General features: G+C 39.0%; 1 protein-coding gene across 2 annotated transcripts in view; it reads left to right on the top strand.

Moving 5' to 3' along the window:
• The first annotated feature begins 298 nt into the window (after positions 1 to 298).
• sorcs3b (sortilin related VPS10 domain containing receptor 3b) overlaps positions 299 to 27,941 on the top strand; it is a 47,983-nt gene continuing 20,340 nt past the window's right edge. The window contains exons 1-12 of one of the 2 annotated variants that reach the window (XR_010915364.1): positions 299 to 1,221; positions 14,939 to 15,006; positions 20,924 to 21,023; positions 21,216 to 21,374; positions 21,576 to 21,649; positions 22,503 to 22,567; positions 23,227 to 23,345; positions 25,078 to 25,167; positions 25,373 to 25,552; positions 26,339 to 26,485; positions 27,364 to 27,466; positions 27,831 to 27,907. Coding sequence is in view for 1 of the 2 variants with exons in the window: in XM_067518390.1 (XP_067374491.1) it covers positions 535 to 1,221; positions 14,939 to 15,006; positions 20,924 to 21,023; positions 21,216 to 21,374; positions 21,576 to 21,649; positions 22,503 to 22,567; positions 23,227 to 23,345; positions 25,078 to 25,167; positions 25,373 to 25,552; positions 26,339 to 26,485; positions 27,364 to 27,466; positions 27,831 to 27,907 (1,869 nt within the window). In the remaining variant the exon portion in view is untranslated. The remainder of the gene's footprint in view (positions 1,222 to 14,938; positions 15,007 to 20,923; positions 21,024 to 21,215; positions 21,375 to 21,575; positions 21,650 to 22,502; positions 22,568 to 23,226; positions 23,346 to 25,077; positions 25,168 to 25,372; positions 25,553 to 26,338; positions 26,486 to 27,363; positions 27,467 to 27,830; positions 27,908 to 27,941) is intronic. The other variant, XM_067518390.1, reaches the window with a different exon arrangement.

Here is a 27,941-nt window from a genome sequence, read left to right as displayed (position 1 = left end):
CATAAAAACGCCACACACGCGCACGCACGTGCACACAGCTGACAGGTGAATCTGATACTGATTGATGCGAGTAAACGATGTGTTTTCCCCTGTGCTTTCAGAGGCAAAATGTTGCCACGGCGTGAACGCAACACTGTTCTGCAAAGCGCAAATTACTTTTGCTGTCAATCAAGTGCTGTTTCGGGTAACTTATAGTTTTATAAATAAATAACCTAAGATCTCACTGAATAAAAATGTAACTAATATTGTGGAATAGTTTTAAAATGATTTCGACGAGGCAAACCTGTTTTTTTTCCCGTAAACATCATCATGAACAATGGGCTCTAACCTTTCCTGCAGTCAGTCTCCGTCGGTGCGTTCGCCTGATGCGCAGCGCCTCCCCAACTGGTTTCTCACTTTGACAAATTCCTGGACGTGAGCGGGTCTGCTCAATGGCTTCTTGCTCGTAAATATGATGCCTTGAACATTATCCAAGGCGAACAGCACCGTTGCATCTTTTTTAACACTGGCAACCCATAGGCTTGGAGGAATACAATGGAACTGTGGACATTTTGGAGTTTTTCTCTTTTGGCGTCCGTATTGCTGTACGGATTTCACCCCAACTTTATGGCTCAAGCGGAAATAAGTTCTCCCAGAGCAAACGAGAGATTTTATCGCCTGGAGGTAATGCCGTTGGAAGCACGTGTAACCCGAGTCTCACTCAAAGTCGACCATACAAAAGTTTTAAATGCTTTTAAAAGGGAACCGGTCGGTCCTTTGAAATGGAACAATGACAAGAATTCGGGGAGTGAAACGGAGAGTGGACTTGGAAGAGAGGCACTGATCGGCATTAAAACAGCACCAAACTATCCCCCCCGTGTCAAAACACTTGGTAAAAAGTACGACAACATTTCCGAACACACCCAAAGGCGACCTACAGTAAATACAAGGTTAGAAAACCCATTTCCCGTTGCAAGAAAGGAGGTGAAAAGGAGTGTGGGTCCAACATACATCGAAAATGTGGATAGCAGTGTGAGTGGAGAAGCGCAGTCAAGAGAGAGGTTTGTGGACACTGTCCAAGGTGTTTCCAACTCCAGAGCCGAATATCGGCGCACAGGAGAGGACACCAGAGGGTCTAACGCGAGGCAAAGTGAGCCTCACCTGGACACTTCTACCTTCGCTCTGTCGGGAGACTCCGCACACAACCAGGCGATGGTGCACTGGTCCGGACACAACAGCAGCGTGAGTTTCCACTAACACCTATTCATAGTGGTTTTACCCGACATGGAAATCACACAGCTCATAATGGATGCAAACCATTTTTTTTTTCTGAGAAATGCATATTTCCAAGCATTTTACGCACAGCTGTTTCAGCGCGCGCGAAGGGAAATCGTTTCTTTCAATTAAATTCCATTCAATCACGGTCTATTATAGAAAATATGGATTTTCTATTTTTGCATTTGTAGTTTTATTAGCTGTTATTGCGTACATTGAGGCTATGTCTGCGTGCGCGTTGCGCGCCTGTTTGTTCGGTAACCGGGTGGACATGACCGTGTACTTACAGGATTCCCTCTCGCTTTTTCAAACTAGAGTAGAATAATTCAAATGAACACAGTTTCACCACAACTTGGAATGAATAGTTAACCCCGCAGGTAAATCTGTGTGTCACAGAGCTGTGGGAAGGTGCAGGGTTTTTTGGCACCAATCACAACACATTAATAATTTATGAAATAATCAAGAAATGTCTCTCAGGAAGGTGTAGTAGCTACAATTAAAATGGTTTGTGTCCAACTTGGCCCCTTAATGTGAGGCTGATGAGACACAATCTGACCTTTTAGCAAATGAACCATGCCTCTCTTGTTGACATTTGACCTGCAAGTAGTTGATAGCTGTCTAATTGCCTGAATTAATCCAGAATTGCAATATAGTTGTTGTTGATGTGGTGCCAGGCTTTGCACTTGAAAAGGCTAATGGCAATGTGCACATCTCAAATGGATGAAAAGACATTGCAGCAACCACCCAGATCACCTCCACCCTCACTCACTGGCTCTCTCTCTGTCTCTCACACTCTCTCTCTCTCACAAACACACACACACACACACACACTCTCTCTCTACAGCACATGCACACACACTACAGCAGCATGCACACTTTGGGATTGCACATAATTTTACCATCACAAAGGCAAAACCATGAGATCATATCTCTTACTTTACATATACAGCATGTGAAAGTGTTTGCAGGCTCCACCAGTTATCAGGCACAAAGATCTTAGAACTATAAACAGCTCTGTACAAAAGTAAGGTGCTACTCTGCCTTTTTTCTTCAGGTAATTCAGATCACCTCAGTTTGCTGGGGTAGAGGGCATGCGGCAGTAAAATTAATCTGGGACCAAATCAGTAGATTTTTGTGTCCCAGAAACACTGCAGATATTCACACATTGCCCCAAACAAATGCAGATTTATTTCACTGGATTATATATTTAAATCCCTAATTGTTATTTTCTTACTCTTACATGTTCTGGTAATAAACTGTATCTCATAACATGGGAAGCATCGCTGGCTTTGGGCATGTTGATGCATCATTGTGGACTGTACAAAAATGCACCTAAGAAAATCTGATTTGCAAGATGTGTTTTGAAATATGTTGTTGGTTTGAGATGTCTTCACCAGTGAGGGCCTTTTGTACTGCAGGACACTGTTCACTGGATCATCACTGATGGGCTTGTCACTGCAGCCAGTCAACATTTGAGATTTATACAGTCTGAGCCGCTGTCCGTGGTCCCCAAAGTACGTCTGAAACTGCAGAGTTTAAATTGATGGCATTTTATGACTAGATGTTAGAGCTCAGGCTATATTAGATGTAAATGACTGATAATAAATCCAATGTAAAAGGGACATTTGAAGGAAAATTACTTCATTCCTGTGGTCTAGGATAGTTCTATCAAATATTCACTTCAAGACTTTGCCTGTGATCTGGCCAAGATGTAAAATCCCATAGGGTGTTAAATGAGAAAGATGTAGAAGGTGATGGTGAAAGTGCCAGCAGGGGATCTTCAGACTTCAGATTTGATAAGGAATTTCATCATATAAAACCTCAAATCTGTCCACAAATCAGTCTTCCAACTATTATTCGATTTCTGTGATTGTCTCAGATATCAAAGCCCGGAGCTCTCTGGTCTCTGACTTTAACAGAGATAACATTGATTAGACTCTACCATGGGAATAAAACATATACTGCACAAATTCCTTTTAAATTCATGCTTCTTAACTACATGTTGTATTGATTGTGTTTCTTGCTCCTTAAATCTGTCCTGAATGTGTATGGGGATGAAGATTTGAAGATATAAAACAATTTGTTGCCTGGGCACAATTTGTAATAATGCTACAAATGTGGACAAAAATAGAAAAACAATCTAATTAAAAACACAAATAAATATGCTTGGCTGTGGATATCCTCCGTGGCAAATCAATATTATAGTCTTTTGCCTCACTTGAGTGTTCAAGCTGAGATATGACTATGTTGGTAATCTTTAAAACAGTCGCTGCAGCACATTCTGCACTCAAGGGATGCAGCGACTCCCCCCTCAACTGAAGACAAAAGTCTTAGTGTCCGAGCCAGCTGGTGATCAGGGAGCTATTGGCAGCCAAATGATTTTAGGCACCTGATTGACCATTTTTGCAAGTTCCTCACAGACCACTGACCAAACTAGGACTGTGTAGAAGCTGGAGAGAGTTAATAAGCGTGTTTATTGACATCTCATCCCCGGAGCTTCTGTTACAGACACAGTTCTGTGTGTTAGTGTAAATACTGCCCACGTATCATAAAAATAAGGGTCTGGTCATCCTCATTGACCTGCTATTAGGACCATGTTTTATTTGTAGCTGGACATCGATCACACTAGGTGTTCCTTCTTGCTGTGGAATAAATGTCTTTCCTTTTTTTGCCTATTTGTTTTCTGAGACGGCCAGAATCAAACCAGTCTGTCAGCTCTGTAACATTTATTTATTTTTTTTCAACTGGGAATCAGACAAGCCCCCTGGGTTGTGTTGTCCGCATGCTTAATCAGGACGAGGCAGTTATTGTTGCACATAATCTCAGTGGTATAAATAGACACTAAAAAAGAGGAAATGGCACGGCCCTGGGGGGCACCTGTGTTTAAAACCGGTTCATTAGATAGACAGCCATTCCATTTAGCATATTGGAGCTGGTTGCATAAAAACTCCTTGATCCATGAAATCAAATGGAAACGGATCCTAATGCACAGAGGTGTTTGACCAGAGTTTGTGGATGTTACAGGATGATGAAAAGTGCATTAAAAAGCTGCTACTGTGGTGTTGAGATACAACAAGGGAAAAGTTGTTCGGTGCTGGTGTTCTGATAATTTCCCACATTTCTCTTTCATTTTCTACAGTTTATAACAATTTTGGATTAAGATCCATTAATTTAAAAAAAACACATGATTTTGTGTCAAAGTGGCTGAGATGTGACCTTGTAAAATCTTTTATGTGTGCACTTTTCATCTGTGCCCCCCCCCTAGTTACTGGCAAAGGGGATTTTGATCCATACTGTGTCTGAAAATGAAAAGTGGCTCATGTTTTAACATTTGAGTACAAACTGTGACTCGCTGTGACACACGTATTATTTTGCAGCATGTCAGCTATGGGAAATTTTAATTTAAGCCTTATACTGTGTGTTTGTGTGTATTACTATTAAAACACCATTGATGGATAATTTAAGTGTTTTTTTTTGTTTGTTTTAGTTTTTTTGTATAGTTTTTATTTGAATTTCAAAGTAGTAGCCAACGACACAAAATCAGGTTAATCTTGTTTTTTAGCTATTGTTGTCTGCTCCCTCCTTGTCCTTTTGAGGTGATAGTATCATACGTCTTAATCCAGCCAGTCTCAAACCTTCAGGGGTGCTTTGTCCACCATTGTGATTGTAAGACGCTGATAGAAACTGCAGCAAGGCGGCGTGCTATATAACAGGTAGACTGCTGGTTAATACAGAGAAACAATGCTCGGGAGCCTGTATAACCATTTCAAAAGGTTTCCTGAGAAGAAGGAAGTATTACCTGTTCTTTTTTTTTTTTTTTTTTTTGCTTTAGTTTAGTCTTATAGAATACATGTGTCACCCTCTCTGTAGTAATAAATCAGTGAAATTCCAGTTTTTATTCCTCAAATGACATGCAAGTGTGGCTTTTTTCTGGGAATCATTTGTGCTCAGAGCCCATAATGCACCACATCAACTCTCAGCACTTAGACTGTAGTTTTTGCCCTGCAAAGTGCATTTTAAGCAGCAAATAAAAATCTGCCATCAGTTGTATGTTCAAGCATGCTGTCATCGCTTTTACCTCCCTACTGGTCTCTCTCTCTAAAACACACACACACACACACACACACACACACACACACACACACACACACACACACACACACACACACACACACACACACACACACACACACACACACATATTTTCATGTTTTAATCAAAGTGGCAAAGTGGGTGCAGAATCTTATTCGACAGGTTTGCATGTGATTAATTAGTTTAATAACTGCCACAGTGTGATAGACACATTATACTCTGTATATGTGATTAGGTTATGAAAACAAATTTATGCATGTTTTTTTTTGATTAGGGAATATCATAAAACTGAAATTCAAATTGGGAGATGACGTTTTCACTAATCACCACTGACAAAGAGTGAACTCAAACTTCATGCAAGAAGTTTTTACACCTAAAGGTCACGCTTGATTTGTATTTAGTTTAATCTCTCTTAAATGGCCCCCGTTTGGTTACATTATGTGTTGCGACTCACTGGGCTTTGAAGCAGCATAAAGCCTGGAGCAGCAGAGCAGTTCCTATTAAGTTTAAAGATGACTGGGATTGTTCAGGTGGCAGTCAGCTTAAATAATGGTTTGACTTGGCAGTTTATAATGACAGAAATGTATTATTCTCTGGTGCGGTCGGGGTGCAAAATGTATTTCTCTATTGAATAAGTTACAAAAGACCCAACCTTAAGCATCATGAACATGCCGTGCAATCAATTGAGTTGATTGAAAATTCCCAAACAACAAAATGACGTATTTAGAAAACAGAACACTCGCTCAATAGATATCAAGGAGAAAATCCCCTAAAATGACAGGTTGCTTTTGCTTTGGTCTAAAAACTTGCCGCCAAATTAGAAGCTACAAATGAGCAACTAAATATGGCTGAATACTATAGCAGAAATAATGACAAAATATCCATCCAAGTGTTGTGGATGCAAATGACAAATGCAAATCAGCTAGTCTCTGAAAAGAAGGTTTAAGAAGTGTTTGTTCACAATGTCAGGATTAAATACCATTAAATTAAAAATTTCATCCATGTGGACAAACAAATGCTGAAAATGTCTCATAACACACAACTCAGATTAAAGCTCATCTGTGTAGCATATATATCTAAGTGAACATGTAATTAAATAAACAGTACATGCCATTATTGACCCAGCGTTACCCAGATTGTCTCCTAAAAAATGTTTAAATGGAAAAAATTTCAAAACCAAATACACTCACTGGCCAATTTATCAGGTACAACTCTACAATCTAATGCAATCCAATAGAGCAGTTCTGCAAAAAATTCTACTTTTACAATGTTATAAGTTATCAGTTAGTCGCATAGTGTGTGGTGGAGTGCATTATTGTGCACTATTTCACTGTGATCTTTGTTATCTAAACCTATGTGGGACTACAGGACGGGATCAGATGTTTCTCTGTGATGAAAAACATTTTAGACCCTCAAAACCCTTACTGTGACAATGAAGACACATAATGAACTGAAACACCATTTAGTTTATCAGTTTATGTGTCAGTCACAGTGATGATACCTGGAGAGGAGATGATTTACTCGACTGTATTTGCAATGTTTAGACCTAATTATCACAAGATGCCTAAAATATATTTTATATGACCACCCGGCTGAAAGACTGCAGAATCAGGAAATGCTGGCACCCGCCCAACTTGAAAACCAGAGTCTTCCACTGAAAATAACCCTGGCAGCACTTAGGTTTCCTATTAAATGTCACTGGAAACACAAATGTTGTATATAAACATCATTTCTAAATGAGTCTGAATGTTAACTAAACCTTGAAGAATAGCCAGTTTGCTTCTCCACATTATTAAAAATGCAAATATGTAACAAGGGAAAGACAAAACAGGGCTATCTGGGACACATTTAGCCTATGATCTGAGTCTCACAGTACTTTTGGCAGTAAAGGGGGTCATTTTAGGTGGAGGGCTTCTGTCTTCCAAAATCTTAATTTGGACCCACTATTGCCTTTGGCTCCAGCTCAGACCCCTCTGGGCAGAAGCCAAGCCATTAGGAGCCAAAGCTGTGAAGGAACAGAAGAGACTAGAAGAAGTGTCTGAATGATGTTGCACTGCTCAAACGTCTCCAAAATGCTAACTAGTGTTCAAAATGATCAAAAACAAGAATTTTATAATATCATATTTCACACTAGTAAATTTCCAATCTTTGTTGCAGTACATGGCTTAATGAAAAGCACTGCACACAAAAAGAACAAATGTAGTCATGCTACTGTAACTTTAACCTCTGAGCACGAAGTATTAGAAAACAAGTGTGGCATGGAGCAAAAAAAAAAAAAAATCTGTAAAAGTAAAATGCTAATGTTGTATTTCTGGCTCTCCACACCACTTACAATGCATCAAATTAATTTGACATTGCATGGGATGTGACTAAAACTTTGTCAAATGTGTCAAAACATTAAAATGACTTCTAAAACTGCCATCAGATTTGCCCTTGAATGCTACATTACTTATTTTTCACTTTTTCATGCAAACCAGAGTGCATTTAGCCCTGAATCAACATCAAAACACAGAATAAAAATATGGAGTGGTATACACTCCTCTACCCAGTCCATTAAACTTATTTCACCGACTGTTTACCTTAAGCCTTTTTAAAAGAAATGAAGCAGACCCATCACAATCTTTTATTCCCATTAATGGCAAACAGCACATTTTATTGTGCATTGTTGTAAGCAGGAGCGAGACATAACGTGCCCACAAAATGTCCGCACAATAGAGCTGTATTAAAAGTGAAACCCTTTTGTATTCCACCCATTTCATTAATTTTCTCCCCATAATGGACCAAATTGATTGCAGAAACCTCTCAAGCTCAAAGCATCAGGCCTATGTGACCAAAACGCAGAAGTCAGGAGGACAACCAAACATACAGACAGCGGACTAATGCACAAAGGCCATTTTGCTGAGGTCTCCTTGATGAAAGCAGCATCCCTGTGTATGTTTTCACCCACTAAAGTACAATCAATCAATTTTGTCCACAGATAAGATGAAGATGGAGTAAGACCTGGCTTCGAGCGCACCGTTTCTATTAAGAAGTTTGACTTTTCCACTAAGTGCTCTACTTTGGAGATGTCCTCAGAGCCAAAATGAACATGTTGTGTTTTCATCCCCCTACCCTCTTGTAGTGCATCTTGATTTTGCCCTCACTGCTGTCAAACCTTAAAGACATTTATGCAAATTTGCAAACAATACTTTATTTCTTCTCTCTGCAGGTGTTTGCATCAGATAATTTCTAATGGATGCATGAATATATTAATATTTAATCTCAGGAAAAAAGAGGATACAATTTGTCTACAGTGTTTTTAGCAGTAAGTGTAGAGCTTACATTGATACACATCATTTTCTACATCTGTACTGGTAGATTCTAGGCATGTTTTTGTAATTTCCATGTAAGTTAAAGAACACAGAACTATTTGTTTTGTGCTTGGGTAACGGTATTTTACTTCAGTGTGGCTTGGAGATCTAGGATATTAATTAACTAGTTGACTTAAAGAAACCAGTGTCTGTCAAATTGCTCAAATGACTTTTTCCTGCCCTTGGCTTCTGTCTTCCTTCCCTTAATGAAGTTGAGAATGTAATGAGCTGCACAACAAATGAAACAGGTTTTATTTTTGTGTCTTTGGAATTGCATCTGCATGAACAGGCCACTGAAATGCAGTGCAGTGAGGTGAACAATAGAGTCCCGACTTGCTCTTCTCACATTGGTATTCCAGCTTTTGGTGTTTGATAATGCCATGATGCATTAGTGGGCCCCATGGCTCTGCATCTGACTTGGCTCTTACCACTGTGTTCATGTTTTCAACCTGCTTATCCTTCAAACCACTTTTTCTGCTTCTTATTTGAAGCAGTAATGGTGAAGAGTCCATTTTTGGTAATCTTCACTGTAACACAGGCTTGGGAAATTCGGTAAAAGATGAGCCTCACCCCAACCTGGTTGATTACAGGCTTCATTTGAGCTCAAAATATATTATTTAGGGTTAGAAGGTGACTTTTTATTATGTAGGAATTAATATGATGTATTGTGGTCATCAGTTCTTTTAATCTTCTCATCACCTTTTCATCCTTTCATTTCTTCTTGCTTATGCTCCACATACTCTTAATGACCTATTTTATTATTTTGTCAAACTGTGTTGATTTGTTTTTAGCTGAGAGTGGCCAAAAGCAGTAAAGATGTGACATCTCAAGTCAAGCTGTCAAAAGTACACAGTCAGTAGCTAAGTAAATGTACTTTAAATACAAATTTATTACAAGTACCACTTCACATTCTTAAATGAAATTAATATGTACACACTCTAAAACTCTAAGTACTAAACAAATAGTATTGTTAATCCACATTTGTTTCACATGTGCAAAAAGCTGTGGGTTCATCACATCAACAAACTTCTTTCACATTGACATTTTTACACACTTATACAAATAATAATAATAATACTGTGGTTGTTTTAAAATTGCCAAGCTGTAAACGTTATAGTATAAGCGAAAAAAAAACATATCAGTTCTCCCTGTTGAACAGACTACGTAATGGTGATGCTGTTTTTGACCGGCATATTGGTGTAGCTCTGTTACATATTTTTATTTGTGTGTATCTTTTGTGTGATGCTGGTATTGTGGCCAAGCCATTTTTTTGAGTGATTCTTATACATATAATTATTATGAAGATGTATGCATGTGCAGAATGTCTTCATGGTCTGACTCTATAGATGGAAAAGTGTAAAACAAAAAAATGCCCATGCATTTAGACTATGTCGAACAGAACAGCTCACAGTCTAAGGTTTCAGTGCCTTTTCTTGTTGTCTGTCCCACGAGTTAGAACCGAACAGGGAAAAAAGGCTTTCAGCTTTGCTGCACCTTCTTAATGGAATGAGTTGCAAACAAAGCTGAAACTTTCACTGAATAGGTTTAAGAGTTTGTTAACTGTCTTGAAGAGTCATCAGGCTGTACACGTTTTACCTGACCAACTATTTTAGGGTTTTATGGTTTAAAGCTCATTATCAATGCTTGTATTGTTTGTTTGTACTTAATGGCTAAATGCTTGTTTTATTGTATGTTGGAACTAGTTGATTGTGCTGCCTGTCATGGCCAAGACACTCTTGAAAAAAATAGATTTTTAATCTCAATGAGTACCTCATTTATCTTACTGGTAAAATATAGGTCAAATAAATAAATTCACACATACTACGGCACTGTACTCTACACACAGCCCAGGAAAGTCAAAGAACACCTGCACTTGAGGGCTTTCAGATTATATTTGATTAAATCACTTGGATTTAAAACCCAAGGTCACAAAAACTAACCTCCAGACAACTGACAGAGAACAATGTCATTTGGGTAAAAATAAGCTCCTTATTTAAGCTTGTACTTAAGAAACAATATAATTAGTCTTGACACAATCCGGCGACTTGTCAGACATTTTGATATTGTGGTTAGAGGAGCTAAATAGACAAGGGTAATTCTCAAGAGGCTGCTCTCTCCATTGATGTGTTTACCCTGCAGAACAATATACAAAACTGTATTCATAAAATTGTACATGTGTATCATCTCAGCATGAACTTTTCAGAGGATGGTAAAGGATGGTAAACTAGAATGGGCTTTTCCTAAAGAAAATGCGTGTGATTTCTGAAAGCCAGCTGCTACAGCTGCTCGCAGCCTTCGCCACTGTGAGACTGGAAGCCCTGAACATTTTAGAAGTGAAGGCAGTTGGAAAAAAAAAAATCTAAACTGCAGTTCCTTGAACTGCGTAGTATTAAAGGCATTGAACAATTTAGGACTGGAAAGAACATGAAATTAAAAAAATAAAATACAAATCTTCAATACAGTCCCATAAACGGCCAGTTAGTGTGAAGCAGGACATCATAATGGAGCTGTGTACCAACTTTTATTACTTTGAGAGTTACAGTTTTTGAGATAAGACCTTGACCTCAGCCTGTTGGGCCACCTAGTTGCAAACCTGCATGTTATTGCACAGGCATGTGTGGAGTGGCATCCTACATGTATGACCAGAGTTTCATGAAAGTAGGTTTTATTCTGTTGAGTTATTCTCCAAATTCTATCATTGGCCACACATTGGTGCTAAAGAGACCATACTGTAAGATGTGAAGCATTTCATCATGGGGCAGCTGTCCACAAAGTTTCATTGCGTTACCATCTGTAGTTTTTGAGATATTGCTGTGTAAACATTGGTCCCATAGACTTAACATTCATAAAAATATTCATAACAATTACTGTACATTAGCTGTCAGTAAACAAAGTTGGAACCATGTTTCTAGCTGTAAGCGTTTAGGACTAGTGTCACGCCAAAAAAACGTACATAAGAATCCGTCATAATAATAATAAATAATGGAAATAGAAAAATGTGTCAGTACTTCTCTGAGCCTGAGCTGTTAGCAGTGTTACGGAGAATCTTACATCATTCACTGTTATCAACTTTGGGGGTCCCGTGGAAATTAATTTAGATCCTGCACTTGTCCCTTCTGGCAAGGTTCAAAAACAGTGCCCGATCCACATGAAAGTGTATATTTCTCACATTTCTAAAGATTGTTTCTCCTTCCCATGATGTGTTCCTCCTGAGCAGAAAAGAAAAGACAATCTGGAGGTGTGATGTTCAGAATAAGACTCCCCTTTTTCCCTTGACTACCCAATTAGACAGAAAAAATATTTGAGGGGCGCTGTCTTAATGAGGCTTTACTGGAGGCTGAATAAGCAACAGGTTTCATTTGAAGCATGATGTTAGTGCAGTTTTATAGTGCTTTCTGAGTGCAGCAACAGTCTATTTCATTTTATTAATAGCCATATGGCAGTACAGTACACAGATGATTCATGGCAAAATTGCAAGTGGTGTAGAAAATCTTCTGCCCACCGACATGGTGTTGCAATGGCTCTCACATCCCACTGAAGCACTTTGAGCAAATGTGAGGAGTTCTCTTTAAAAAAAAATATATATATGGGTATATGAAATTTGTGAAGATTTGATTTGGCTGTGAATGTTCAGTACATGCATACGCTGCATGCTTGAACGCTCATGTTGAGTGAGAGTCGATTTGCCATATGACATTCGTGCCATATGTCACATTGACAATATGGCTGTAATATCTTTGTTGCCTTATCAATTCTGCCATTTGAAAGAGCTAAAATCTTTGGTCAAATAACATCTTACTGGGATTTGTCTTTGGTTTTTGGTTTGTTTAATCTTCTTTACGCGTCGATTCCTTGTGAAATGTGCTGGATGCAAAACCACATCACAGCAAAAACAATAAACGTACCTGGAGAGCATGGTTAAAAGAAGTAAATAAAAAGGAACAAAGACAAAGACTTTGAACGAAAAAGAAAACAGGAAAGGAAAGGACGCAAAGAAAGCAACAAGAATAGAATGCAAGGATAAAAGGATGACTAAATCCAACTCCTTGGAGGGTGAGAGCCAATCTGAAAAATGATTGGTTGACTTTCCTGGGGCAAAGCTCTCTTTGCTCGCATCAATAAAACATAAAAATGAATAAATGCACTGCTTTTGGCCTTCCAGGGTCCTTACTTAATTTCATGTAGGCCTATGCAAGTGAGCAATGATATGCATGGAGAATTGTATTTACCTAGAAGGCTCAAAATAATTCTGGAAGCCATTTTGTGTTTGCTTGTTCCCAGTATTTACATAAATACAAGGCTGCACCATAAACTCTTTGAATTTTGTGTTTAGTGCAGTTCCATTTGTATGATTCTCATAGTGCATCTGATGGGCACGTCACGCACTCGCCCCACTAGTCTCAGCATTTGCATGTGCATGTATTGCTCCTTATTGACTTGCGCCACAGATGCACAGCCTATCAATAATGCTGAAGACGTGGGAACACACTGTCTCCAGTGATGTACTCTTGATGTATCCACTTAGAGACAAATCATCCAAATAGTCATCTGCCTCACTAGTCTGATGGTCCCTGAGGTAGATCTTCACTGACCCAATTTAATGGGTCAGCTTTTGTTAATGAGCCGACCACACAAACACATTGACAACAGTAAAGACAGAGCTCCTAATAGCAATTACAGCTTGGCTGCTCAGAAGCTTTTTATTATTAAGATTGGCATTTGGAGTTATTTTTAAAGGTTGTTGTAGATTCTTGTCTAAAGTCGTGAGCATTTGATTAAATTGGATCCACATGTAAAGTGGTGCGAGTGATTGAAACCCTTTAAAACTGTGCACATCTATTCTTTGTTCACTCAATTAAATTTGTCGTGCTGGATATTTGAATCCCTTTGCTCAAGAATGGGCCGCTTCTGGTTTGACACTGATAAAATCAATTCCAGAATCAATTTACCTCGTAGTCTTTATAAATGGCCAATGACACAGAGTCATTGTTGTTAGCAAGAAAGAACTGAGACAAACGATCAACAGTTTGGCTGAGTTTTTCTCTCCTATCTATTTTTCAAAGCAGGCAATTAGGCCTAACATCACAGCCATTTAACTAAGTCTGTACTCCAAATTGATTCAGACTCCAGTGTTGGACCTCGCAGACATGGTGCATTTAGTTATGCAAATGCTTATCTCACTGTGTGATTGGTTAATTAACCTGTACTGCAGATAGTCCCAGCCATGCGCAGTGGCCATTTGATGGCTAAATTGTGGGTCAATTGGGTTTTTAACATTTTCAAGGCAGACTTAGAGGCACGTCTTTGTTCCTCCGAGTCTTGTGTGGTTTCTCTCCATTTAATGACTCGTTCCGTGGGTCCCACAAGGTTAATGTGTTTAAACTCCCTGTAATTGAGCTTCTGACCTATCTTTCATGGTTTTTAAAGAATTCGTCATATTATACCATGTTTCTGCTCATTGATTATTATTATCTAGCATTCCTTCTCCTTCCTTTACTGCCCTGCCCCCAAACTCTCTACCCTACCCCCACTTTTCTATCCTGAGTTATGAGCATCCCCATGAGAAGTCATTTATAATGCCATTCGAGTGACAATAATGCGTTCGCACACCATTTCACTCTGCCCTCTGTGCCTTGGCAGGCTTTTATGGGCCACATTTTTGTTTTCCCAGAAACACATTGTCCAACCGTCCTCACTGAACATGCAAAAGCATTTAGCCCGAACTGCAATTGGACGTCTTCCAGTGAGTGAAATAAGTGACATAACACAACATCTTCCATCAACATCGGTGCTTAAACTTCTTTTACTTTTTGAAGCAAAAGCAAGAAGGAAGTATATAAAAAAAAAGATAAATGGAAATGGAGTGGGCGGTGTGGTGAGGCATCTGACTGAATTTCTTTTTATTGTTCACTGAACAATTAGGTTCGGATTTTGCTGTCATGTAGGTATCATTCCACATGAGATACAGACACAACTCTTGACAGCCCACATGGATTTTTTTCAAATCCTGCCACCAGCAGACTGAAATCTCCTGACAACATGAGGATCACTTGTCATTTGGATAACATGCTGTATGAAGCTGATATTTATTAGTAAGGGGTTTAGCAGACATGGCGTATTCATTCCATGCCATTAAGTGTAGACAGGCAATGCACTGTATGCTGGTGAGGCACTTATGCAATGACTGTTTAGTGAAGACCTCAGCCTGTAATTAAATATGTCCCTTTGCTGTTATGTTGTAGGTGATCCTGATCTTGACAAAGCTGTATGACTTCAACCTGGGGGCTGTTACTGAAAGCTCACTCTGGAGGTAAGAATTTAAAAAAAAAATAATTAATATATAATATTAATTCATCTATATCGAAAGGTTTATAAAAATGTAAAAGTGCACAGCCCTAAAAACAATAATGTATTCATAGAGTGTGCAGTATACTGTAAGTATGATTTATAGTTTTCTCCCTTGGTAGGATATGAACAATCAACTTCCACTGGAAGCCAATATGAAGTATGTTTTAATAAAGTAGTCTGAAGTGGTTCAGAATGAAGCATCCTCCACTTTGCTTCCTGAAGTCTCATAAATAACACAACCAAGACTGCAACAGTATTTGAGAGAAGGCCCGACATATTTTCTGTCCATTATCAGCAAAGAAACTTCTTGAGAGGCTATATTTGAAAGATAAACCGGAAGACCGATTTGAGGGATTCTGTGTTTGGCTTCTTTCCTCTGACCTAGAAACTTCTGTATGGGGTTTTTGATTGATTGTCATATGTAACCTTTTGTTTCAAAGCAATTGACATGCAATTGCTACTGTATAGCCATAGTAATTCCATTCAATATGTATTGAGAGGTGAATTACAGTGTGCTGTCAGGTCATAAATAAGAATGGAATTCATTAAGGATTATACCATAGAGCCCAATTCTGCCTCTGATATGCCTTTTTTCTCACCTCTCCCATAGCCTGCAGAGAACTCATTTCATTCTGAAATACACGTGAAAAAGAGACCATCAGTCTGCCAAGCATAGAGTTTCAAATTAATATCTGTTTCACCAGAGGCGCCACTAAGATTTACACCCAACTTGACACGTTTTGAAATCCCATATTGTGTACAGGTCTTCCATCATCAAGGTGTCTGCTTAACAATGGCACCATGGGTAAATTAGAGTGTACCTCAGGGGTGCACGGAGGCTCTTAGCATGTGCATTAGAAAAGCAGAGATTTGAATGTTATGAAAAGAAACTAGAGTAAATGATTTCTGTGATAACACAATAAATGATTTATGACTATAGCTCCAGGCCACTGTTGGTGGCAAAATGCAGTGTGCAGATCGGTGGGTGACTTGCAGAAGCTATCTAAACACACATCAATTCTCTTTGTGTTTCCGGATGACCACTTTTTCTGCTAAAGAAGCTTCACAATGTAATAACATAATTTAAGAGGCTTTCTTCCATTGCCAGCTGAAAGGAGTACTTACGCACAAATACAAATGTGTTTAGAGGTTAGTCTCTGAACACAATGTCAACAGCAAATGGGACAATTCAGATTAATGCACAGACAATGATAGCAGACACTGGGTATCTATCCAATTATACAGTGAAATTACATTTGGAGGCACTCAGGTAGAACTAAGAGCGTGGATTGGCTGTTTGTGGTGAGCAGACATATAAGGATTGGGATGACATGCGCATACTGTATACCCTTGTCATTGGATACATGGACTTGTAAGGAACAAGCAGTTCGTTGACAAGCAAGTATCTTTAGGTGTTGCGACAGGCCTGAATGACTGGGTGTTTCATTCTTCAATGATTCTGCAAATATTTTTCTCTCTTTATAACATAATATATTTCATCCCGTATTTTAATCATTGCAATGCTCATTTGTGGCACCATAGCAACAGAATAGCTCACTTCCCTCTTGAAAATAGAAGCTCAACACAAGAAGATGAAACCAGATATCCAAATTGGATGAAAACAGATACAACGAAATGCCATTCCTGGCACTAATTTAAGACAAAAAGGGATTTCAGCGCCGCTCTGGAAAGGATGCCTCTTCACTGTTTTTAATGTATAACCATGTACTATCATAAAGGGAGAGGAGTGTCTTTGACAGTGTTATATTTATGCCTATGCTGCATATTCTAGCTGTTAAACTACAAATTTATTGCATTTGCTTCACTATTGACAATCTCCTAAACAGAAATTGTTGTCTTAGCTTACAGGCTGCCAAGGTTTCATTCTATATCAGTGTTGCATGAAAATCAACTTGCAAAGAGTTGCTTGACATGTGTAAAGTGTATGTTTACGCTGCATAATTTGTTTGTCAAAGTTCTGTTCATGCTGAATGGTATTATAGTCCCAAGTAGGAAATTCTTAATGAATATGTCAACTGTTTTAATGCAGATGGCGACCAAACACGCTGATATCCATATCTTTTGTGATTTCTCATTAGTGATAGAGCTTCCTTGAATGCTGAAGCTGTCGAGGGTTTTCAAATGAGCCCCAATGCACAAATGCATTACAAGACACAATGACAATATTCTTTTTCCAAAGTGTTACATGATGCTAAAGGCACCCTGTGGACTTATAAACACTTATCTTTGAGCCCCAACAAACCTGCTAAATGCCTTTCCATTGCTGATCACCTGGATAAATTGCTGGATGTCATTTACTGTAGCCACTCTTTCCTTTGATAGGTCATCTTTGAGGCAAATATTTTTATTTGACTGCAGTTTCACCTGTTAATTCTGTTCATCTGTGGACTGTACATCTGCTGTGTATTTTACAGTAGTACACATAAGGCTGCAGGAAAAACATCCCTGACTATGCCAGGGTTTAAAACTGACATTTGACCTTTGAGAACAGTGGGGAACCACCCATTTTATTGCCTGGACTGTAACTCGCTCCACCTCCTCCAGATAAAGGAAGACGCAGTTTTCTTATAACATATACACCGATCAGCCTTAACTTTAAGACCAACCACCGACTATTGCGTTGAAGGCTGAGAAGCCACTAAACTTCTGAGGTTTTGCTTTGGTATCTGGTGCTAAACAGTCAGTAGCTGATTCTTGAAGTCCTTTAAACTGCAAGCTGGGGGGGCCTTCATGGATTGGAAGTTTTTCCAGCACATCCCACAGATACTCGATTGGATTGAAATTTGTAGAATTTAAGTCAACACCTTAAACTTGCCGTTGTGTTTGAACTGTTCTTGAACCATGTTTGCAGTGTGGCAGAGTGGATTTTCCTGCTGAAAAGTTTCCATGAAGGGGTGTAGTTAGTCAGCAGCAATGTAAATGTTAATGGTCTGCACTTATATAGCCCATATCTACCTATTTGTACTCAAAGTGGTTTACACTACTTCTCATTTACCCATTCACACACCAAGGAGCAACTAAGTTGGAGTTCAGTGTCTTGCTCTGGATGCTCCGACATGTGACTGGAGGAGCCGATGATTGAACCAGCAATTGGGGGATTGGTGAACGACTGCTTTACCTCCCGCTTTACTTCCGACCCTCAATGTTTGGCAAGAAAAATCTGAATGAATGGCAGGTCTCACAGCATCACACTGCCTTTGCAAGCTTGCCTTTATCCTATATGGCATCGTGGCTTTATCTCTTCCCCAGGTTAGCGACTCACACACACGCAGCCATCCACATGATGTCAAAGAAAATGTGAATCATCAGACTGGGCCACTTTCTTCCATGACTCTTTGGTCCAATTCTGATGCTCACATACCCGTTGATGGTGGTGGGACATAGGTCAGCATGTGATGCACTGAGTGTTTGGACACCTTTTTTATCCGAACCAGCATGAACCTTTTCATCAGTTTGAGCTACAGTAGCTCTTCTACTGGATCAGACTACATAGACTAGCATTTTCTCCCAACATGCATCCATGAGCCTTGGCCACCCACATTTGCTTTTGAGGCACTGCTCATCATCACAGCATGAGAAGCATAAATACAAATGCAACACAGTAAAACTGGACTGCAAAAGAACTAAAATTGTAATAAATATGAACAAATACACTTCAGCATGAAAACAAAAGAAGGTGAGGGTACTTACTGTACTAACCTACCACAATTAGTAAGTCAATATCAACAAAAATAAATTAATTATGTTAAACCCTTCAGATAATTGTAGATTTACCATCATGTACCAGATGTACCCTGTGGACAACCCCTATTCAAAAAAAAAGTTGGGAAGATGTGTAAAACATAAATAAAAACAGATTGCAATGGTTCACAAATCTCATCAACCCATATTTTATTCACAATAGAGCACAAACAACATATCAGATGTTAAAAAAGAGACATTTTACCATTTCATGGAAAATATTAGCTAATTTTAATTTCAGAAAAATGTTCCTCAGTGTAAAATTGTGAAGACTTTGAAGGTCCCACCATCCACAGTATAGAATATCATCAAAAGATTCACAGCATCTGGATGAATCTCTGAGCGCAAGGGACAAGGCCGAAGGTGAAAACTGGACGCGCTAGATCTTCGGGCCCTCAGGTGGCACTGCATTAAAAACAGACCTGATTCTCTACAGGACATCACTGCATGGGCTGAAGAACACTTCCAGAAATCACCGTCTGTGAACACAGTTCACTGTGCAATTCACAAGTTAAAGCTGTATAGAAGAAACCATATGTGAACACGATCCATAAACACCGCCATGTTCTCTAGTCCAAAGCTCATTTAAAATGGTCTGAGGCAAAATGGAAAACTGTTCTGTGGTCAGATGATTCAAAATTTAAAATTCTTTCCAGCACAGCACACTAAAGAGGAGAGGGACATTAGTGCCTATAGTGTGAGCAGCTTACACCATCAATGCTGAAAAGAACATAGAGGTTTCAGAGCAACATATACACATTGTTCCAATGTTTGACTTAAGGTTGTACAATAAGAAGCCATGAAAATGCTTTTGTTATTCCTGTAAAATGAAGATGAGTGTCTTTAACTTGGTGTATTTAATTCAATTAATCACTTTTCCTCCCATAAATGTGTCTGCCACAGTATAACTGGAAAGGCCAGGATGTGCTCTACATGGGTTACAGATATAATGCTGCAGGCCACATGGTTACTGCAGCAGAGAAACATCCTCCACAGAGGACAAAAAATGCATTACTGGGTCTCCGGAGCATACCTCCAACCTAAAAGGGAGTCGTCAGGTTTTTCCTAGTGAATGTGTGGTTGACTAATCATAAGAGTTTAATATGCACTGTAAATGTACATGTAACCTCTTTCTCATGAGTCGATTTTGACATGGGAACCCTCTGTCCTTTGTTTTTGTTCTAGATGTATTAATCTTTTTAATCTAAGTCATATTTTTATGACACTATTTGGATTCTCTCTCTTCATGAAATTTAAGTCCCACTGTGTAAAAAAACAACTTACATCAAGTCAAGTCAAGTCTGCTTTATTGTCAGTTCTTCCACATGTACAGTACATACATACAGATAATTGAAATTGTGGGTGCATACAGATAACACTAACAGTAGAGCCTAAACTAGATCCAATATACAATATAAAATACAACTATACATTTATAATAGATAGAGCTGGATATTGATAATACAACAGGTGCTTGAAATTGTAGTATTGATTAAATTCAGATTTGAAAAAAGAATGTAAAATAATCTAGTGGGTGTGAAAATAATTTCAACCTCTGCCACTAGAGCAGAAGGTACAAAAAAAGTGATCACCCATTCCTCAAAACATTGCTCATTAGTGATCAAAAACTCCACAGGGTTCTTTTGCCAGTGATTAATTTGTGTCTGCACTATCTTTCTATGAAAGAAAACTATCTGCAATTATTTAAAAAGGTCACCATACTTAAACACTGTGGTTGAACAAAATGCACTTACAGTACTGGAGATGACTGGTTGGGAAAACAGCAGCGCATTGTTCCGGTACAGCACATTTCTTGCAGAATTGCAAAAAAAAAAGTGTTTTTACAAGAGCAACAAAAGCAACACTATGGCATGAAGCTACTCTCTGCATGTTGATTATTCTCCCTTTAAGCAAAAAGCTGCCAAAATAGTCGAAAATCAATCTAAACGCTTACGGTTCGCTTTGGAGATGGAGTCACATAAAGAATAACTGATTTGCAGTTAATGGGCAAAAACATGCCAAACAATAGGTATGGTGCTTTATCATTGTCTTAGGCAAGCCTCTAAGGAAGTTCTTTTTTCTATAAAAACATGGAACATGTGTTTGTTTGTGTCCAGATCCACTGATTACGGAAGCACGTACAGCAAACTCAATGACAAAGTGGGTTCAAGGACTGTTTTAAGTTACTTGTACGTCTGCCCTACCAACAAACAGAAGGTCAGCATTTCCCTGTTGCTTTTATCTCTGTCAGATCTCTTACAAGCTTATTCCTGATATTAAATTATAGTTTCTTTTTTTAAAATTGCTGCCAAATGAGGGTGTCTCTCTCTCTCTCTCTCTCTCTCGCTCTCTGTCTCTCTCCCTCCCTTCTCTAATGCCATACTCCTCATCTGGGCCTCTGTACTTTAGATAATGATGCTTAGCGACCCAGAGGTAGAGAGCGCTGTTCTCATCAGTTCAGATGAAGGGGCAAGCTTTGAGAAGTATCCCATTAACTTCAACATCCTGAGTCTGCTCTTCCACCCTGCACAGGAGAACTGGATACTGGCTTACAGTCATGACACCAAGGTAACTTCTGAGTGAATCCACGATGAACCTTTAAGTGGCAATCGGATAATATATGAGGGTAAAAGCATTAGCATTTTTTAGAATTTTGATTTTCATGTGATTCTGCTGTGGATGTAATGATAGCTGTGATACCTCTCATTAATAACTTCTTCCTCCTAAAACTTTAAGTGTGACAAAGATCGGCCTAATTTTATCTTGCAGCTTTACAGTTCAATGGACTTTGGGAGGAAATGGCAGCTTGTTCATGACAACGTGATGCCAGGCCGATTCTACTGGTATGATTATGCAGATCTTATTTTTGAACTGTTTTGTACAGAGATTGATTGTAATTGATTGTAAGCGTAACGATAGTGTTCATGACCCTATGCTGTCAGTGGGATCCAGTGACCTTACTCTTATCAAAAACCAATCTCCCTCATGGCAGTAAAGCATAAAACGGATTGTATCCACGTCACGTAGACCTGAAGGGATATTGTGTTTCTTTTTCCATAGCACAAATATGACATGCTCTTTTTGTTGTCGCTGTCATTTAGTAATCTTGACTGCCCGGGCATAAGGCAGTGAATGTTGATGTGAGCCCGTTTATCCCTGTTTGTCATGGTTTGTGTCAAAACCAAATGTGTTTTTTTCTGCCAGGATATAAAGGACATTGGTTGGAGGACATCCTCTCCACACGCATGAACAGTGAGATATTTGATATACAAGAGGTATATCAGCACCCAAACAATGGATTATTTGTGCTTTCGAACGCCGTTCTTTGGCACATTATGTCAAATTGTTGCGGTATTTTTCATAGCGGTGTGGAAGCAAATGACAATTTCATAACGACACACATTTGCTGTGGTAGATATTTATGGAAATAGCTGATGTTTTGGTGCCCCCTCCCCCCTGTTTTTCCTTCTGCTGATGCTTTGGTGAATTGAGATTAATTGCTGCTTGTGACGCTGATTCTGCACTGACTGATTTACAGGAGTCAAAAAACATTTTGTTTTACAGAATAGGTATGTCCATCTACTGTGATACTCAACCTGGCCTCCGCCTCTCTTCATCTCATTCTCATTTTTCCTTTTCTTTCCCCACCACCTCTCTCTGCTCCTTTCTATCTTCTACTCCTCCCCTTCTTTCAAGGGCGGTAATGGGGCTGGACAGAGAATCAGACGTGGTCCACATCGAGACACGCATTGCAAAAGGCCGTGAGTGTTGCACTGTAGTCCGACGCGGCGGCAAGACCCACAGGACCCCTTGCCTCTCATTTAGAGCGAGGTCACGGGGAAGATGAGACCTGTTCTGCTGTTCAGATTAGTCCCTGAAGTCGAGTATAGCACAATGGGTGTCTCAAGACAAAAACGGAGAGTTTTAGTGGGTTGATGAATGCTGCTTTTCTATAATCTATCCCCTGCGTCTCATAGAGAAACCTCAACTCTCTTCTTCTAAACAGCATGGTATATTCTGTCACACCAATTACAGGGTTTTTCTGCATTGGCAAAGATAGTCATATTCCTCTTGTGGCGAGAAAATCTCTATGCGAATTAGCATACAAACACCTCTTGTCACACACAATAACATCCTGAACTTTTGTTTGTAGTGTAGCACACTGCACAAGCTTCTGCTGCATCAGTGTTGAGCCTCAGCTAATTTGGATTGCAAAAAGCCCTACTGTCTTGTATTAGTGGTGCAGCACTTTCTCTATTTTCTCTGCAATTACCCAAGCTTAAAGTTCTTTCAGAACAGTAAACTTAGACTTACATTTATCATCTGCACACTGTATGGCAGCTTCAGTGCATGCAAAGTACTGTGTGAAGGCAAATCATTGTAATTTACTTCTGATTGATTTCCTTTTGGCTCTTTCCAGGCGCTCAGTATGTGAAGTGCAGAGCCCAGCGATGCACAGAAGGCAACAGACAGTATCTATTTCCTGGTCATGTAGACACCAACTCACTGGTTGTGCAGGATGAATATGTGTTCACACAGGTTTGCATAGCAATAGGTTATTTGATTTAACTCAACCAGCGGTCTTCATCTTTTCATGTGAAAGCCTCACTGCAATTTAATTTTTTGTTTGTTTTTATTCAAGTCTCTCGTGCATCCAGTTCCTGCTTTTCCATCAAAACCCACATAATGGTTTTCCCCAACACACCTGTTCCCTACTGGCCCAATGTGTGTTTTGATTATGTTTTGTCTCGTTCATGTCAAGGCATGCACAGTATTTGAGTTTCTGCACAGACACACACACCATGCCGGAAAAATGTGTTTTCTTGCTGAGAGAAAACAGCAAAGGAACTGTGAATTGACAGGTTTGTGTCCTTATTACCATTCACTCCGACTTTGACTCCAATTAGACAGTGGCAGTTAGGGTCATTATTAGAAATTTAATTTTCATATGCCCCCCACTGTCATTGATTTTTCACCCACAGCTAAGTAATTTTCTCTCCGTTGGTCAGCCTTAATGCATTTGATCATCCTTGGTAGTCGCTCACTAACTTTCATGGAAAAAAATAAAATCAATGATAGTAGCTTTCTATGGCTCTGTGCTTGTAGTAAATCATTCTACACCCTTTCATTTGGAATAAATGCCTCTAAATGTTTGCTGTTCATTTTTAATTTATTTATCCACAGATTAAATCTTGTGATATGACATGATGTTGCAGCAGCAATGCTTTAGTGGTGACCCAGTTTCACTTTCAGCACACTTAATCCACAGACTTGATTGGAACGGCTGCAAAATAAAATATGTGGGGTGAAAAAAAAATCACAGTGGGATTCAGAAATGGTGATTCAATAAAATGCCCAAATTGCATTTAGCTGAGATTAGATTGACCATCAAGGCAGGGGCAGACATGAGGAAGACGCTGGTGAAAATAACTGGACACACAGAGAGAAAGAGAGTGTCTGTCTGTGCAGAGCTGTGGTGGCACAGATGACTTTCTTGTGACTTTCGTTGCTTGGGGCAGTTGGATTTAACTTGACAAAGAGTAATGAGGTTATCGATTGGGCTACAACGAAATAAGCAGTCTTCAACACCTCCATAGTCTCTTGGGAGAGAAGAAACAGCCAAGTGCAACATCCTCAAAAATGTGGCCTGGGAAAATGCAGCTCATTGATTTTCGATAGATTATTCCATTAGAGCCCTAATGTAGTGTGTTGCGGGACAAACACCATCCTTCTAGTTGATTAGAAAATAAGCAATCAAGTAGTGTTGCCCTGTCTGTAAGTGGATGGGAAAGTGGTAGTGCATTAAGATCTTCAAGACGCACTGTAGATAAAGCCAACACAATCTTCAGTGCCTCTTAGCTGTGGACTAATTGAGATAATGATAATAATTTCTGTTGTGTTTCTAATTGTAGTCACTGTGGAAAGTGGAGTAAAATTGCAAGCATTTTACCAAGTCAGCCATGCGTTGTGAATGAATATGACTCTTTCAAAAAGTGTTTTAGCTTCATGTCCTCACTTCACAAAAACAAGACACAATTTGAAACACTTGCAAATTCATTCACACACTGTATGTCTTCAGAAAGCCCCCCATAACATTTGCTTTTCCATTTTGCAAATGGTCTACATAGTCCTCTATGTAGGGAAAAAAAAAATCATACTCAGTGCATCAGTCAAATGGAGGTGCACAAATAAAAATGATTGACCTAAAATATAGTAAAATGTATGTGGTCTATTTAAAGAGTGACAAAGCTTCTGTGGCTTTGTTTCAAAGGTAACCAAGTCAGGACGAGCCAGCTACTTTGTCTCCTACATGAGAGAATCCTTCAAGCAGATGAAACTACCAAAGTATTGTCTACCAAAGGTAAGCACCACCACAAACGAAGTTTAATTGCTTGTTTTCATTACTTGCACAAAAAGTTTGGGTATGGTGAGGAAATGTACCTCATTCCACAGTAGATGTCATCTTTTTCTCTTTTTTTTTTTTGTTTTTTTGTGTGTTTGCTTTTCTCCTGTGAGTCTCACCTCTTTCTATCTGTGCCTTACTTCTCACCCACACCATCCTACAGGACATGCATATCATCAGTACAGATGAGAAGCAGGTGTTTGCTGCAGTCCAGGAGTGGAACCAGAACAACACCTACAGCCTGTATATTTCAGACTCCCCCGGGGTCTACTTCACCCTTTCATTGGAGAATCTGAGAACTGGCAGAGGACCTGCTGGTAACTTACTGGTCGATTTTTATAAGGTGGGTACTTAGTCTTATTCATGGGCTGTTGCTGTCACAGCTTCGCTCATTCCACTTTCAGTTTAATAGAAGTTAAATAGACTTAAATTTGTCTTGTTATTGATTAATCATTAGGTGTTTTGTGTGTTAGATGTAGGCCCTAATATTTTTCATTTAACTTTTTCAAATTACTCCTTTTGTCTTGCCTACAGTATAAAAGCCAACATTTTTTTTTAATTCTATTAAGGCAGCAAAGACTCACATTCAAGAGGCTTTTACCAGTACTTTTTTGAAATTTTTGCATGAAAAGTGACACGAACACAGTGGTGGAGGAAGTAGTAATTTATTACATTTACTCTAGTACTGTGCTGTAGTATAATTAAGTATAATTCTTAAATAATTCCGCTCCACAACATTTAAGAGGGAAGTATTGTACTTTTCACTCTAATATATATATTTTCAGTTACAACAAAGATTGGCCTTTCTGTGAGTACTTTTAAGTACATTTGTATTTTTACCTATACAACCAAAAAAAAAAAATAACTATACTTGTACTTGTCCTCTTATTTTTATGCTGTGCTATGGCCTATTTTACTTATGAATAAAAACAAACTCCACGGCTGCTTAAATAATGTTTTAATACACAACGTTCATTTTTATTGATAAACTAGTAGATAATTTCATCTCTAAATTTACCTGACATGTACCTGAGACAATGAAGACATATTTTAAATGTACAGCGGACAGAATACATTTTTTAGGGAATAAATTCAAATATATGAAATGACAGTCTGTTTTGCTTGGCAGGTTGAGGGAATAAATGGCATGTATCTCGCCAACAAACTGGTGGATAATCACATCAAGACTTTTATCACATACAACAAGGGACAAACATGGGCTCTGCTGCCAGCTCCTGCTACTGATGTGGCTGGAAATAACCTTCACTGCATCTTGGTGAGCCTGAGCCTTTGGGCAGGAATGAATGAATGCTCTTATTCATGCGAAATGAAGCTTATGACACATATCATTCATCAGATGTTTCAACCTCATCAGCTGTGCTTTGATGTCCTTTGATTCTGAGCCACGTTTGCACAAGGCCAGGTGCCAGTTTCAGCATCAGCTTAGCTTTTTAGCCTCCTAAATGGCCGATGAGATGCATGGCTGGAAGATTCTTATTATCTGTCTGGATCAGTGTATCATCACGTTTAGTTTTTGGGGACCAAACTTTCCATTAACCTTTGTGATTTTAATTTACTACGTGTGGTCACACCGGGCTAATGAATGTTAGATTACACTGAATTACATTATGTGGCCGTGTTGTTATTCAGCAGGTATGATATTAACCTGATCAAGCGAGTATGTTCTTCAGAGACTGTTTGAAATAATAAATATTGTTGAATGAATATCAGGCTACAATGTTTCACTGGGCCACACAGATGACCATTATGTTCTTCTCTGCTTTTCTAACCTCAGCTGTTTGAAAAGCTGTATTGATGTTTTTCCATTGTGCTTTAGTCAGAGAGATGAGTGAAATGATTTGAATCAATTTTGCCAGTTTTATCGGTGCATCTTGGGGAATTTTAATTACATGCCATGTTTGCTTTAGAATAAAACAATTCAAATGCCCTCAGTGTCCTCTCAGGCATTTTCTTTTATTTCCGACAGAGTAGATGAGAGAAACAAAGTATCTTTGTTTTATAAATGTTCTCTGCAGTTTTCTCTCAATGGAAAGAATAGTTTGAAGGCAAAGCTAATTATAATTGCCTGTGTTAAGATCTGTCTGATACATAGTGTTTCAACATGTGCTGTATTGGAATCCATTTTGTTGACAGCCATTTTGTTCACTGCATCTTCATCTGGAGATGTCGGAGAATCCCTACACATCTGGACCCATCACCAGCAAGAAGTCTGTACCAGGAATCATTGTGGCCACAGGTAGAGTTACCTAAACATCCTGCATTTGATTTAAAGACTGAATTGGCCACAATGGACCTGACAGAAGTAATGAGACTTTGGATATTCCTGTGCAAACACAAGAACGCACAAAAGTAATCACTCTGTGCCCTCTTTCTGTCATTGTAATCAGATATTGAAACTTCCACTCCTAAATCTCATATTTTGGGTGAGATGATTAGGTTGCAGTCAGTTATAAATGTGTCCTCCAGTGGAGAATGAGGACACGCACAGATTCACAAAACAACTCTAACGATTTTATCAGGTGATTGTGCATATAGTTGTGTATTCACGCTTTGCTATGTAAATACACACAGAGTGAAATTATTCATGTTTTTCTACTCAGGGAATATCGGAACAGAGCTGTCCTCCACTAACCTTGGAATGTTTATAACGTCTGACGCAGGAAATAGCTGGAGACAGGTGAGGCCCATCTATGTCTACGCTCTACACATGT

This window comes from Channa argus, chromosome 1 (assembly GCF_033026475.1).
Source record: "Channa argus isolate prfri chromosome 1, Channa argus male v1.0, whole genome shotgun sequence".
In the NCBI taxonomy this organism is placed as follows: Eukaryota; Metazoa; Chordata; class Actinopteri; order Anabantiformes; family Channidae; genus Channa; species Channa argus.
This window is presented reverse-complemented; position numbering and strand designations above follow the sequence as displayed.